This window comes from Notamacropus eugenii, chromosome 5 (genome assembly GCF_028372415.1).
Source record: "Notamacropus eugenii isolate mMacEug1 chromosome 5, mMacEug1.pri_v2, whole genome shotgun sequence".
NCBI classification, from domain to species: Eukaryota; Metazoa; Chordata; class Mammalia; order Diprotodontia; family Macropodidae; genus Notamacropus; species Notamacropus eugenii.
In genome coordinates, this window is record NC_092876.1 from 8489346 (window position 1) to 8503678 (window position 14333).

General features: G+C 39.0%; 1 protein-coding gene across 3 annotated transcripts in view; it reads left to right on the top strand.

The window, feature by feature from the left end:
• Positions 1 to 14333, top strand: part of LOC140503261 (uncharacterized) — a 36314-nt gene that overhangs the window by 14851 nt on the left and 7130 nt on the right. For all 3 annotated transcript variants that reach the window (XM_072607065.1, XM_072607063.1, XM_072607064.1), the window contains exons 4-5: positions 11202 to 11328; positions 13100 to 13198. In XM_072607065.1, the coding sequence (XP_072463166.1) occupies positions 11202 to 11328; positions 13100 to 13198 (226 nt within the window). The remainder of the gene's footprint in view (positions 1 to 11201; positions 11329 to 13099; positions 13199 to 14333) is intronic.

Here is a 14333-nt window from a genome sequence, read left to right on the forward strand (position 1 = left end):
CATCTTACCCTCATAACCAACAATAGTTGTCAGCACTTATCAGCACACTGGGCGTATCTGAAGATGGTTTTCTCACCCTATCCCTGTTCTCCATTACCTCTCTAGTGAGGGGTCTGTTTCTCCATCTTCCTGTGAGATATGAGGAGGTCACCTCTTTCTAAGCCTGTTTCATCTGCATTATTGTGATGGTTGTGTAAGTTACACTCCTAGTGTATGAGCCTATGCCCTGAGAGCAGGAATATTTCATCTTTTGTGCCCAAGGATTGAAATTTGTCATTGCAGTTAATGTGAAGCTAGTGAAAGATCATTCTCCTCGGCCAAAACAAGACGAAAAAATAGTGAAATAAGGATTGAACAGCTCTCTTTTCTCTCTAGCACTTGTTATCCCGGTCCTCTTCATGTCAAACAGTGATCTAGCCCTTAAGCTTTCTTTCCCCTCCCCTTTTCCCCTTTTCTTTGGCATGGGGAACCATTGGGTACGGAAATTCCTTTTACAAGTGCTGGTCAGCATACTTCCTACAACTTAAAGACCTAGACTACTGAGAGGTTCAGTGACATGCCAGTATGTGTCAAAGGTTAGACTTGATGTAAGGTCTTTTGGCTTCAAGGCCAGTTGTCTGTGTGCTCTGCTGTGCTGCCTCTCTCTCCCCCCAATAAGACCCTTCTTGTCAGATTAGCTGTTTTTGCCAGACACACATATAAACGCACGGATCTGTATATCTATATCCATATCTGTATCATTCTGAGCTTTAACATTCCTGACCTTGTTTGTGTAGAACTGTGCCTCACTTTCATATGCATCCTTTGTTACCAGCTTTTTGCTTCCATTTTCTGTACATATCTTCCAGAACAGAAGACAAGAAAATTGTAACCAAGGAAAAGGAGATTTTATATATAGAAAAAAAACCCCTGACAGTTGAAACTTAAAATCTGAAATGCCAATTCTGAAATACATCCAGATGCACTACTAAAACTGCTAGTGCTTCTGAAGTGATTCCATTAGTTACTACATTATAGCAGCACCACACTGTTAATACTGTTTTCCAGCTCCCAACAAACCAAACACCAGAGTTTAAATTTGGTGATTAAAGCTATATCCTTAATCTAATTAAAACAGTATCTGTTATAAGTACAGATAATCACATGAAACAGTAATAGCTATAAAAGTAGAAGAATCCTGCTTTTCCCTCAATAAGTGATTACATACTGATTCACTGAGATTATTACCAAGATGTTTTTTGCACAGTAGTAAACAAGTATACTACTAAAGATCTTGTTTCTGATAAAATAACATATACATTATTTCACTTTTTACAATTGGTGTAAAAAGTTCCAAAGAAATTTAAGAATTAATATCTTAGATTACTGGTGGTACAGTTATCAGATTTTCTTCCCCACTAAAATGATTATTGCTGTGTCAAAATATAGTTGTTCATCAGTGCTTCTGAATAATTTGCAGTTATACTGTACAATTTCTTGTCAGACCCACAATGTTTATAAGATCAGAGATAGCAAATAAATGGATTTTCAGTTTTGTTAAATTTCTTCATACAAAATGTCCAAACCAACTGAAAATCTGCTGTTGTCTATGGGATTTCCTAGGTACACTCTAATGTTAACTTACCTAAAAACTGATGCTCAACAGATGCTGTATTTGCAGACAAACCAAGGTAAAGGATGCTATTTTGACTGTTTTGTTTGTTCCAAACCAACAACACCTAAGAAAGTACCATATTTCTATATCTGTATGTCAACTTAATTTTATTTGATTGTGCCAGGCCTAGAGGCCTGTGTGGGCTACCCGAGTCTTTCTTACCTCACCTCCGAGGTCTTCGGCTGGCCACGCCGGATGCACATATGAGAGAAAGGACGTTCCAGAGTCGAACAAGGGTTGAGCTTTATTTCAGGGTCTAGTTACAAGTGCAGGGGGGTCTTCCTTAGGAGGAAGAGGGGGAGATTTCCTAAGGAGGCTAAGATCTTAAGGGATTGGAAGTAGAAGTACAAGCGGGGAGAGAGGGGGAGGGGAGAGAGGAAAGAAGAGAACGGAGCCTACTGTCCTCTTGGCTCCTCACGTGCTAAGAGCTTTCAGGCTTCCTCAATCCTACTTAACCTTCCAGCAGCATAGTTTGCATCTAAATACTGTGCTGTTAGATAACAATAGTGTGCCCAGATCCGGGACGACCTCGAGGGCAGGGAGACTCCACCCATCACGTATCTTCCGGGGAGAGGCGGAAATACCCGAGCTAGCTCGGTTCACCTCGATCCCCTGCCGTTTCCTGGGAGGGTCTCGTGAGAGCTCTAAGATTTAGAAGCTCCCACCTTTACCCGCCCGAGACCATCCACACGGATTTGAGCTTCCAATCCCAACAGATTGAAACATTTAAAATTTTATGTGTAAAAAAATAAAAAATTTTAGGGTTTGTGCAGAGAATTATTGGAGACAGTAGAGATAATTGGAATCTTCTCTGCATTTTACCCACAAAGCAAATACTTTTTTGTGATTATCTGTCGGTCACATCAGAAAAATAAAAGTCTAGGTATAAAGTTTAAATAAGTAAAAAACTTAGGTAAGTAAAAAAAAAACTAGGTTTAAAACTTAAGTAAAAAATGCTAAAACAGGATTTATTGAAGAGTATCTGAAATCACAGAGAATAAGAATACGGCTACTGCTTGCAAATAAAGAAATACAATCCTGATCCTTTTTACAGGCAAGAATTCCTCCCACTCCCCTAAAACCACCTTATATTAAAAGGCTGCCAACACTTTCTCATAAGGAAAGGGGAAAAGCAGCAAGAGATAGAGACTTTGAGAAAAGGGGCTTGAAGTGCTCCTTCTCTAATAATACTATGCTTACAATTAGGTGAATTACTTGGGAACATAGACTGTGTAGATATATGCACACATATTAGCACACTGATACCTCATGTACTTGTTTTGAGCTGATAGAAGATTTTTTTAAAGAATTCTCTCCTTCTTCAAAGCAAGACAGGCCATGAAAATTTAGCAAGAAATAGTTTACAAAGAAGGGTTAAAAAAAAAAAAGTGAGTGCAGGAACTCCTCAGGGAGCTCACATTTTAATGGGCAAGGCAATTCATAAATAACTAGGTACCCAGAAGATACTTGCAGAATAGAGAATGTCCTCTTAGAAGGGTGGCAGGTGGAAGTCTTTGACTGTGGATAGTCTTCTGCAGAACATGGAGCTTGAATTGAAGCTTGAAGGAAGCCAGGAAAGCTCTGAGCTGAGGAGGGCAAGCTTTCTGGGCATGGGGGGCAGCCAGTTCAAAGCCAGAGAGTTGAGAGATGGAATACTGTATGTGAGAGTGTGTGTAGACTAGTATAGCTGAATCATCCAGTGCATGGAGGAGAGAAGAGTATTTGTCAGCAACATGCCTTCTTTCTCATTCCTTCCAAATCTGTCTGAGAATGATGTGTGTACGTATTGAGGGTATCCTTGATGGCACCACGAAAAGGGAACTAGCAGAATTGCGCTGACAGTATTCCAGCATAGATCACAGTTACTCTTTGTTTTGGTATACCAGAATTCAGTCTTAAAGGCTAGTTTCTAACAAGGTGACAGGTGCTGACCCTGGCTTGTCAGCATCTAAATACTCACAGGAAAAACTATTCGAATTACTGGGAGAAATAGAAAGAAAAACTTTTTATAGTTGAGGAATTTCTTGTGTCCCTTTCAGACCAATAAAAAGATAACTAAGAAAAAAGTTAGGGAGCAGAACAGAATTTTAGATGTTAGATGTTAATTCATCTCTGGCAGTTACTGAATGAGATTAAAAAGGAATATCTGTCTTTCTCAGAGCTGTGTATGACACATTTTTTAAAAATTGGTCTACCAGGGTAGTAAAAAATTCATAAGCCTTCAAAAAAGCAGAGATATTATAGGTATCACTTACTGATGACAACACAATTAAAAATATAATCAATAGAGAGCATTTGGAGAAATAATTCAAACTTAAATGGCAACTAAATTTCATTTTGAAGAACTGATTGGTCAGAAAATAAATTATAGAGACAATAGACAGATTTCATTTTTAAAAATAATGATGATTCATACCAGAACTTGTAGGATGCTGCCAGAGCATTCCTTAGGAGAAAATGCATATATCTAAACATTTTTTCATCAGTTAAAGAAAGAATAGGTTAGTGAATTGGGCAAACAGCTTTAAAAAAAAGGTAGAAAAGGAACAAATAAAAAACACCCATGTAGAAATTCTGAATATTAAAAAAAATAAGCAAAATTGAGACCAAAAAATCCCAGTGACTTGACAAAACTAAAACCATTAAAATAATAAATTAGATAAAACCTTAACTAATCTGATTTTAAAGAGAAAACTAAGTTGCCAAAATGAAAAAGAATGTCTGATAAAATAGGAACTTTCCCCTAATCATATGGCAGCAAAATGTAATTTTTTTAAAAATTAATTTTAGTTTCAACATTCACTTCCATAAGCTTTTGAGTTTTCTTCTCCTCCCTCTCCTCTCCCCATGATGGCATGCAGTCTGATAAAGGCTCTACATACACATTCTTATCAAACATTTTCACATTAGTCATACTGTAAAGAAGAATTAGAACCAATAGGAGGAACCTGGAGAAAGAAGAAACAAAACAAAAAAGAGAGCAAATAGTCTGCTTTGATCTCATTCGGACTCCATAGTTCTTTCTCTGGATGTGGGGAGCATTTTCCGTCATGATTCTTTTGGAGTTGTCTTAGATTGCATTGCTGAGAAGAGCCAAGTCTGTAAAAATTAGCTACCTCACAATGTGGCTTTTCCTGTGTCCAGTGTTCTCTTCTCTCTGCTCTTTTCACTTGGCATGAATTCATAGAAGTCCAGGTTTTTCTGAAATCTGCCTGCTCATCATTTCTTAAAGCACGATAGTATTATGCCATTACATTCATATAACATGTCTTGTTTCGGCCATTCCCCAAAGGATGGGCACCCCCTCAGTTTCCAGTTCCTGGCCACCACAAAAAGAGCTGCTATAAATATTTTTGTACATTTGGGCCCTTTTCCCATTTTTATGATCTCTTTGGGATACAGTCCTACAAGCTGTATTGCTGGATCAAAGGGTATGAACATTTTTATAGCCCTTTGTTACAGCAAGGACCCTGCCATACACAGGAGGGCCTGGTGCACAGGTTCTTAGATCTGCTTTACTAAAAGGAAAGCAGCATTTGAGGGGTCAACAGTCACTTAAATCAGACACATATACCACCAGAGAAAACACAAGCAGAGAAATAAAGATGAACAGACCGGGCTTCCAACTGTCTGACCGTAAGCAATACATACATCACAGATCAAGAGACAGAACCAGTTGTCTTACCCTTACATACATACATAGTTACCAGAGAAAGAAGCACTAACATCTGGGTCTTCAGAGTCAGAGGGCACCACCATCCCCTGACCCAGCACCTCAACAGAAATTAACAAAAGGTATTGAGGCCTATTAATGGACAGGGAAAATCTTTAACTCTTTCCCCAACCCACCATTAACCTTCCATTAACATTACACCCTTTGGGCATAGTTCCAAATTGCTCTCCAGAATGGTTAGATCAGTTCACAACTCCACCAGCAATGTATTTGTGTTCCAACAAAAAAAGGTAACTTTAATGAAACAGCTGAATATTTACAAAGATATACCAAGTTTATCAAAATAATAGAATTTGGAGCCAAGATGGCATAGTAGTCAGGAGCAGTGTAGCAAGCTCTCTTCCAAATTAACTTCTCTGAACAGATCTAAAAAATGAATCAGATTTTATCCTAATGACAAAGTAAAAAAAAAAAGTAGAACAAGTAATTTGTACAGCCCAGATCAACATAGGGAGACAGAGAGCTCTTCAGACACTGGTTAGGCCAGTGGCATTTAGGCAGGAGCATTCTAGAAAGGCAATGCACTAGCGCATGGAGAGGCCCCAGACTCATACTGGGATATGCTCCAGGCCCACACCAGAGCACCACACTGGGGCACAGGTGCCCACTGGCAGCTTTACTGCCCACTACTCAGTTCCAGTCAAAGATCAAGGATAAATTGAGAAGGGAATATGTGCTTGGGGTACTTTTCCCAGTTAATTAGGCCCTGGACTATGTATCTAGAAAGGAGAAACTTCAGAAGCAAGTAGCAAAGGTATGGCTCAGACTCCAGGAGGAAAGCAGTGTCTTAGATCCAGATTCTAACACACCCTGCAAAAGAATGACCAGGGCAGGAATCCCAGGCCAAAGGGGAGCCTACAATTGTGCCACTTTGAGCAAAGAGAGCTTTCCATCTGGCTAATAGGAAGTGAATCCAGCAGCGTCTACTTTTGCTTAGACCCAAACCCAGATCAGGAATTTGTAGAGTTCAGATCAGGGGACAACAATCACACTTTGCCCTAGATCAGACCATTTAGGGAGAATTAAAAGCTAGTAGGTCCCAAGCCTGTGTCTGTGAAATCCAGGAATTACACAACAATCAATATGGCAACAACAGGACCAACCCAGACCTCCTTCCAGAATGCCACAGAATCCAGCCCTAACCTCAAGAGATATCAGGAAGTTGGCTAGAATACTACGGAAGAGAATAACTCCAAAACATCCACAAGCAAAGCCTCGAAGATAAACAGACTGGATCCAAACTCAACTAGAATTCCTACAAGAGATGAAACAAGTTTTTTTTTTTAAGAAATATTTTCATAAGTAGAAAGAGAGGGCTTGAGGAAAAAAACTAGAAAAGAGAGCTATGGAAGGAGGAAACGGAAAGAGCTTTAATAGCTTAGCACATGAGGTACCAAACCTGGAGGTGGAATCAAGATGGTGGAGCACAAGTAAGCATTTTGTGTCTAGCTCTTCTAACACACCTCCTCCACCACAACATAGAAAATGTGTTAGACCAATTTCTGATCAGAAAAGCCAAGAAGAAGTCACTGAGTCATTTTTCCAGTCCAGAACAGCTTAGAAAGACAGGTCTGCAGACACTGGAGTGGGGGCTGGGCAAGAACAAAGCATGGTGGCACTGGCAGCAATGGCAAGATTGAGAACATTGCAGCGCCCAGGATGGAAAGAGAATCAAGAGCACCAGGGAAGAAAGAAATCACAGGGGACTTAGGAATTAGCACTAGTATCTGGAATGGGTGCCATCTGGCAGTCTTGTCACCCATTACTCCATTCCAGGTCACAGATCCAGGGAACAGAGGAGTGGCTGTGAATGAGCACAGAGCCCTAGCTGAGTACTGAGCACAAAACAAATTCCATAAATTTAGTTATGTGGCTCTGAGTACAGGAACAGAATGAAGTTTCAGTTCTATCCTTTAGTCCAGCACATAAGCCTGTAGTAAAGAAACCAGGACAGGAAACCAAGACCCAAGGGGAGCAAACAGGTCAGTTGCTCTGAACTTGCATAAACTCCCAGTAGGTTAACAGTGACAAATCCAGCAACAGTTTACTGAAACAACTACAGAAGTCCAGCCTTGTGTCAGGCACTGCAGAACTCAAACCAGTAGGGCAGCAAACAGATCTCTCCCTGAGTTACACCACTTTGGAAACTTTGAAAACTTACAAACCTCCAGACTGAGCTGTAAAAGCTGCAGAAGCTCAGATCTGACACCTCTCTGCCCTCCCTTGCCTCTCCCCACCACCCCAGAGGAGATTAAAGGCCAATGCTAACATAAAGCCCCAAATCAAGGATTACACTGGGAGAATGAGCCAACAGAAAAAGAATCCAAACATGAAGAGCCGATATGGTAACAGGGAAGCTCACGACAAACCCAGAAGACCATGACTTGAAAACATCTATGGGCAAAACCTCAAAGAAGAATGCAGAGGGATCCAATGTGGTACTGAACACAGTATTCAGTAAACCCAAGGATTTGACAAATCTGCTTGGGGATGCAGGGAAGCCAAAGCCATCTGGCCAGTCAAGTCAGCAAGTATTTCTTAAACTCTCGCTATGTGGGAGGCACTGTGCTAAGCACAAAGAATACAAGTAGAAAGAAAAATCCCTGTGTTCAAGGATGGAACTAAAACATAGAAGGTGGAGAAGGAAAGTAATGGAAGTAGGGCATGGCAGAGATGATTCAAGGGTACAATCTGGAGAGGAATAACCTGGACCTTCTAAAAATAGAGATCCTGGGAAGAGCTAGCCAATCAGAAAGGGAGAGCAAGGGTACTAACAATGTGAGAAGTGGTCCAGAGGTAGAATGAGTGTCCAGTGAAGAGACTTCTGTGGCATGGTAGAGAAGTTCCTGAAATTTAGACTAGCATCTCACATTAGATACCTTTATAAGCTCTAAATGGATACGTGACCTAGATCTAAAAGGTCATAAACAGGTTAGAGGAACAAGCTAGGAGATATCCTTTAGAACTGTAGATATGAAGGGAATAAATCTTGGCCAATTAAGGGAAAGAAAGGATCAGAGAAGCAAAATGGATGGTTTTGATGACCCAAAATAGAAAGTTTTTTAATAAACCAAATCATTACACTTAGGATCAATTGGGCAAAATATCTTCACAGAAGGCTTTTTTTTTTTTCTGGAAAAGGTCTACCGTCCAAGATATATGGGGAATTGGTAAAGGTATATAAAATAGGAGCCATTCCTCAATAGATAAATGGTTAGAAAGTAGTAACAGATAGTTTTCAAGATAAGAAAACCCAGATAAAAATTGTATGGGGGAAAATGTTCCAAATCACCAATAATATGGGAAGGGGATAGGAACTGGACTTGTAATTTCATTGGTGTGGGGAACTCTGAGATAAGGAAATGCTACCAATGTAGATAGGCAGTTTGTCTATAACTAATAATCTTAGGCTTAAGAGCTTTGATAAATACGATGACTAATAATTCCTGGGAACCTATGATGAACTGTGCTATCCACCTCTTCACAGAAAAGTGTTGGACTCTTTGTTCATCCTGGCAGAATGAGACGTATTTTTTGGATGTAGCCAATTAGAGAATTCTTTTTGCTTGACTATTCATATTTGTGACAGGTGTTTTGTTTTGTTTTTTTCCCAGTGGAGATGAACTGGGAGGTATGAGGGAGAAAAAAATTCATTCTTGTTCATTGAAAAAAAATTACACTTCATCTTTGACAGTTACCTAGGGCACTGAGGGATTAAGTGATTTGCTCAGTATTACATAGCCAGTATATGCTAGGTGGGACTTAAACCCAGGCCTTCCTGGCTTTGCAGCCAATTCTGTATGCACTATGACATGCCAACTACTGTTGGAAGGACTACAGGAGAACAAACACATTAATGCACTAATCGTACATTAATGCGCAAAATTAATGTTGGAACTGTGATTTGATCCAACCATTTTAGAAAGTAATTTTGAGCTGCACCCCAAAAGTCACTAGCCTGTTCCTTTACTTTGACCTAGTTATACCACTATTGATATATATATATCCCCCTTAGAATTCCAAGAAAGAGGGAAAGATCTGAAATGTACAAAAATATTTATAGCAACACTTCTTGTTATAGCAAAGAACTAGAATAAAGTGGATGATCATCCAATGGGAAACGACTGAACAATTAGGATATATTAAGCATATAGTCAGTGCTTAATAAATGTTTATTGAATGAATGAAATTACAATATGAATGTATTGGAATGCTGTTGGGCTGTAAGAAATGATAAAAGGGATAGATGCAGCGAAACCTGGGAAGGCTTGCATGAACTTATGCAGACTGAAGGAACAGCCTAGAAGCACAACTTGTACCATGATTAAAACACTATCAAGGAAGACAACTGTGAAAAACTTAAGCACTATATAAACATAAGGACCATTCATAAGTCCAGATGACTGATGATGAATCATGCTTCCCATGTCTCAGCAGAGAGGTGCTAAAATAGAGAATCAGAATGAAATAATTTTAATACATGGCCAATGGGAGGATTGCTTTTCTATATGGATTTGTTACAAAGAAGAGCTCTTATTTGGGGGGAGAAGAATTATGAATTTTGAGAGGGAGGAAATGGTTACCCCCCCATCCCAGAAAAAAATAAGGAAAAAAGTATTAATACACAGAAGAGAACAGAAGGCTGTTCAGAAGGGAACAGACATTACTGGACTGTTAAATATACTTTTGTACTACTCCCTCTAGGACACTCTGCCAGAAAACAACTAGTACCTTCTTTGGGTTCTAGAGCCCCAGCTGCTGTTTTTCCCATTAAAGATTAGTTAGTAGAACACACATAACCCATAGACATTTACTATGATGGCACATTAGGATAAGTAGAGATTGTGTATTACCACCAATACACATCATGTCTGTGAAAAGAGTGAGCTTAAATTTGAGTACAGTGGTAGTGAGTCACACATGTGGGGAACACATGTGACCAAGCCAACTCATAACTGGAAATGAAGAACCTCAATAACTGTTCTCTCCTATTGGAGTCTTCACCGAGCTCCTCAGATACAGCATCATTTCTGGGTAGGTTGTTTGCCTGGGTTCCTGGGGTCTGTTGCTCTTTGGAACTAATCAATTACTAGTATCAGCTCTCTTTTGATTGAATAACTGTCTCCTTTCAGTTGCTAAAGTTCCCACTCCTTAAAAAATTTTTAGAGTGTCTTCTCTGTTAAAATAATAATGATGATGGTGGTTATGCTAACAGTAACTAGTAATTATCTAAGATTTTGAGGTTTGTAAAGCACTTCATATGTGTTGTCTCATTTGATCTGTCTTTCTGGAATAAGTGTCTGTGGCACTTCAACATGCCTTGACCTCTTCTAAAATGATTGCCTGACTGTTAGATGGGTTGTCTCTTTCTGGGTGAGCAGCTCTGATGCAAGATGCCATCAGTAAGAGATTCTTAACCCGGGGTCTACCACTTCCTCAGGATTAAATGGATAGATTTCAAGGAGTCTGTGTACTTGAGTCAGAAATAAAATCCACATTTTTTTCACTTATCTCAAAAATTAAGCATTTCTTTCACTTACTTAAAGATATATTTTTGAGAAGGGGCCCTTCAGTTTCAACAGACTGCCAAATTATATAAGAAGTTAAGAATAGATGAACTTGAGTTATAACATAAAACTGTATGCTCCCACATCTAGTACAAAATCCAGCACATAATAAATAGATACTCAACAGATATTTTGTACAACACACTGAAAGCCTCAACATTGAGAACCAGTTCTTTTCTGTTCTTCTACCTTCACATCTCTCCTGTTGGTTCATAAAGAGGAGCAGTAATCTGTTTTAATATTTCAGGGATCAGTAACATTCAAGGATGTGGCTGTGGACTTTACTCAGGAAGAATGGAGACATTTGGATCCATCTCAGAGAGACCTGTACAGAGATGTGATGCTGGAGAACTATAAAAACTTTGTCTCCTTGGGTAAGAATGGTGTTCCTTGTAACTCCAGTCTATTTATTGGGGTATCTGTGAATTGTCATTTGTTAAAGATTATGGAGTATTTGGAGTGCTTAGTCATTTTTATTGTTCTGGTTTTTAAAAGACAGAGAAGGAAAAGTCCAAGCTTTTCATCAGTGAGATTGATGTCAATTCCTGGAAAGATTCCAGGATGTCTACATGTAAAACTATATCTATATCTATCTATCTGTCTGTCTGTCTGTCTGTCTGTCTGTATCTGTCTGTCTGTCTGTCTGTCTCTGTCTCTCTCTCTCTCTCTCTTTCTCTCTCTCTCTCTCTCTCTCTCTCTCTCTCTCTCTCTCTCTATATATATATATATATATATATATATATATTTCATTTCAACCAAAGTACAAGTTTGTTCAAGATTTGCCATATTGGGTAGACTGTTAAGGAGCCTAAGCATTTGTAACACTTGTATTAACAAACAGGCCAAACTGAATCTCAGCTAAATTGAATCTGAGCCCAGAATATATTTTTAAATAAACGATTGGTAAACATCTAAAAAAGTAAGTGGTGATTGCAAAGTATTAGTATGGTTTGATCAGTAATGGAGAATTCTAGATTAACTTGACCTTTTTTTTTTTTGGCAAGACTACAAGACTAGTACATTAGGGAAATGCTGAGTAGAGTTTACCTAGATTTTAATAAAATTCTTTCTTACTCTCCTCATGGACAAATAGATAACTAGATTTTGAATATCTGGATCCAAAGGATAGTCAGTCATTAATGGTTTGGTATCATCTTGGCAAGAGGTCTCTAGTGAAATGCCCCAGGCACCTCTGATGTTCAACATTATGTTGATGATTTGCATAAAGGCTCAAATGTTATGCTTATCAAACTTTCCAATAACACAAAACGCAGTCAGGGAGAAGGGGTGCATGGTATATGACAGAGTGCAGATTCAAAAAGCTCTCATCAGGCCAGAATGTGGGCAAAGGCTAATCAATATAAGAAGGATAAATTTAAAATCTAATGCCTGGGTTCAAAAATGTCAGCTTCACATGAACACGGTGGGAGAAGACAATACAGATGGCTGTTTTTCTGAAAAAAAAGCTTATTATAAATCAACAGTGTGACATGGCAGTCCCATGATGCAAAATCTGTCTGGCTGCATTGACGGAAGCTTAGTGTGTATAGTCTACGAGATGGTAGCTCTGTGGTTCTCTGCTCTAGTCAAACCCTGTCTGGAGTATTGTTTTAAGTTTAAGTTTAAGAAACAAATCTCTAAGATTGAGCATCCATCTGGATAGTAAAAAGCTTCATGTCACCTAAGGGATGGGGTAATAGGACAAGGTATGTATACTGTGAAGAAGAGGAGACTTGGGATTGGGAAATGGGAGAGTGGGACATGATGGTCATCTTCTAATATTTGAATGACATTTGTAGAGAAAGATTAGAACTTTTTGCTTGATGTGTAGGGCAAAACTAGAAGCAGTGGGTGGAAACTGCAGAATCAGAGTTTGGCTCGAGATAAAGGAAATAACAATGAAATGTTTCCGAACAATGAAAGCTTCCAAGAAATTCAGTGGAGTTAACATATTTTCCCTCACTAGATGTCTTCACACAATGTTGAATGACCACTTATTAGATATGTTGTAGGTGGGATTTGCTTAGAGCAGATGATAGACTAGACAATCTCTGTGGTCCTTTCTAACTCTAAGAGTCTGTGATACTTAGAATTTTAAAGTGAGAATGTGTTCCTAAAGATTTTCATGTCTTTTCACCTGATCAGGGTTTCCAGTTTTTAAACCAGATGTGATATCCCAGCTGGAGCGAGGGGAAGGACCATGGACATCAGATACAGAAGTCCCACCACAAGTCATTTGTTCAGGTACATATAGGGTCATTCCAAACAACAGCTAGAACTGCTCAGTAGAGCACCTTTGAAATGAACTAGATCTCTCCTCAAAGGCACCACTTTGGTGGAGAAAAATGGGCTAAGGCTACTAAGCATAAGGAAGGTTCCTCATATGCCTTGGTTGTTTAATTTTAACAAGTTAAAATTCATTAACCAAAAGTCATTTTAGCACCGCAAATCCTACTTGGGATATAGTAGTTACCTTTTAAATGTTTATTGATTGATTAGCTGGTCATTTACCATTATTTTATCATCTTGTAGTAGGAATATAGCACTAGACTATAGCACACACAGGAGGGCCTGATGCACAGGTTCTTAGATCTACTTTTCTAAAAGGAAAGCAACTTTGAGAGGCCAGCAATCACTTTGATCAAACATATACCAACAGAGAAAATACAAGCAGGACCAATAGACAGGGCTTCCAACTGTCTGACCACAGGCAATGCATACATCATTACCAGAGAGAGAAGCACCAATATCTGGATTTTCAAAGCCCGGGGGCTTCTTAAAACAGCTGTCCAGAGTCTCATCTGGCACACAAACCTTCTTCCAAAAACTAAGACCCAAAGAAAAACCTCACCTCAGAATATATATATACACTTTTAAGAGCTGGAGGATACCACAACTCTTGTGAACCAGTTAGAAATTAACAAAAGGCATTAGCCTTCCTATACTACAAGTCTCCTCTAATTAAGTTTCCCCTAATGGGTAGGCCCATTAATGGACTAGGAAGACCTTTAATTCTCATAAACATAATTAACATTACAATGCTTCCCAGAATAATTTTGACATGCACTAGTTTGCTTCATGTTGGGAAGAAATTGACCATCTGGTCAGGCAAATGACCACTATGATGAAAATAATGTCAAATAAAAGTATAAACATGCAGTGTGCATTGTAGATAAGACTGACTGTTAGGATCCTGGTTTAATAATTCAGATGTGAAGTGATGAAGGCCTTGATTCTAACCCCAAATAACTTTCATTAATCCCTGATGCTTCTTTTCTACTCTACCATCCCCTCCCATCACCTCTCTTATGGTTTCCCTTTTTATCTCTAACACACATTCCTGGAACTATTCTACTCATTGCCTGTGTTCATCCTTTAT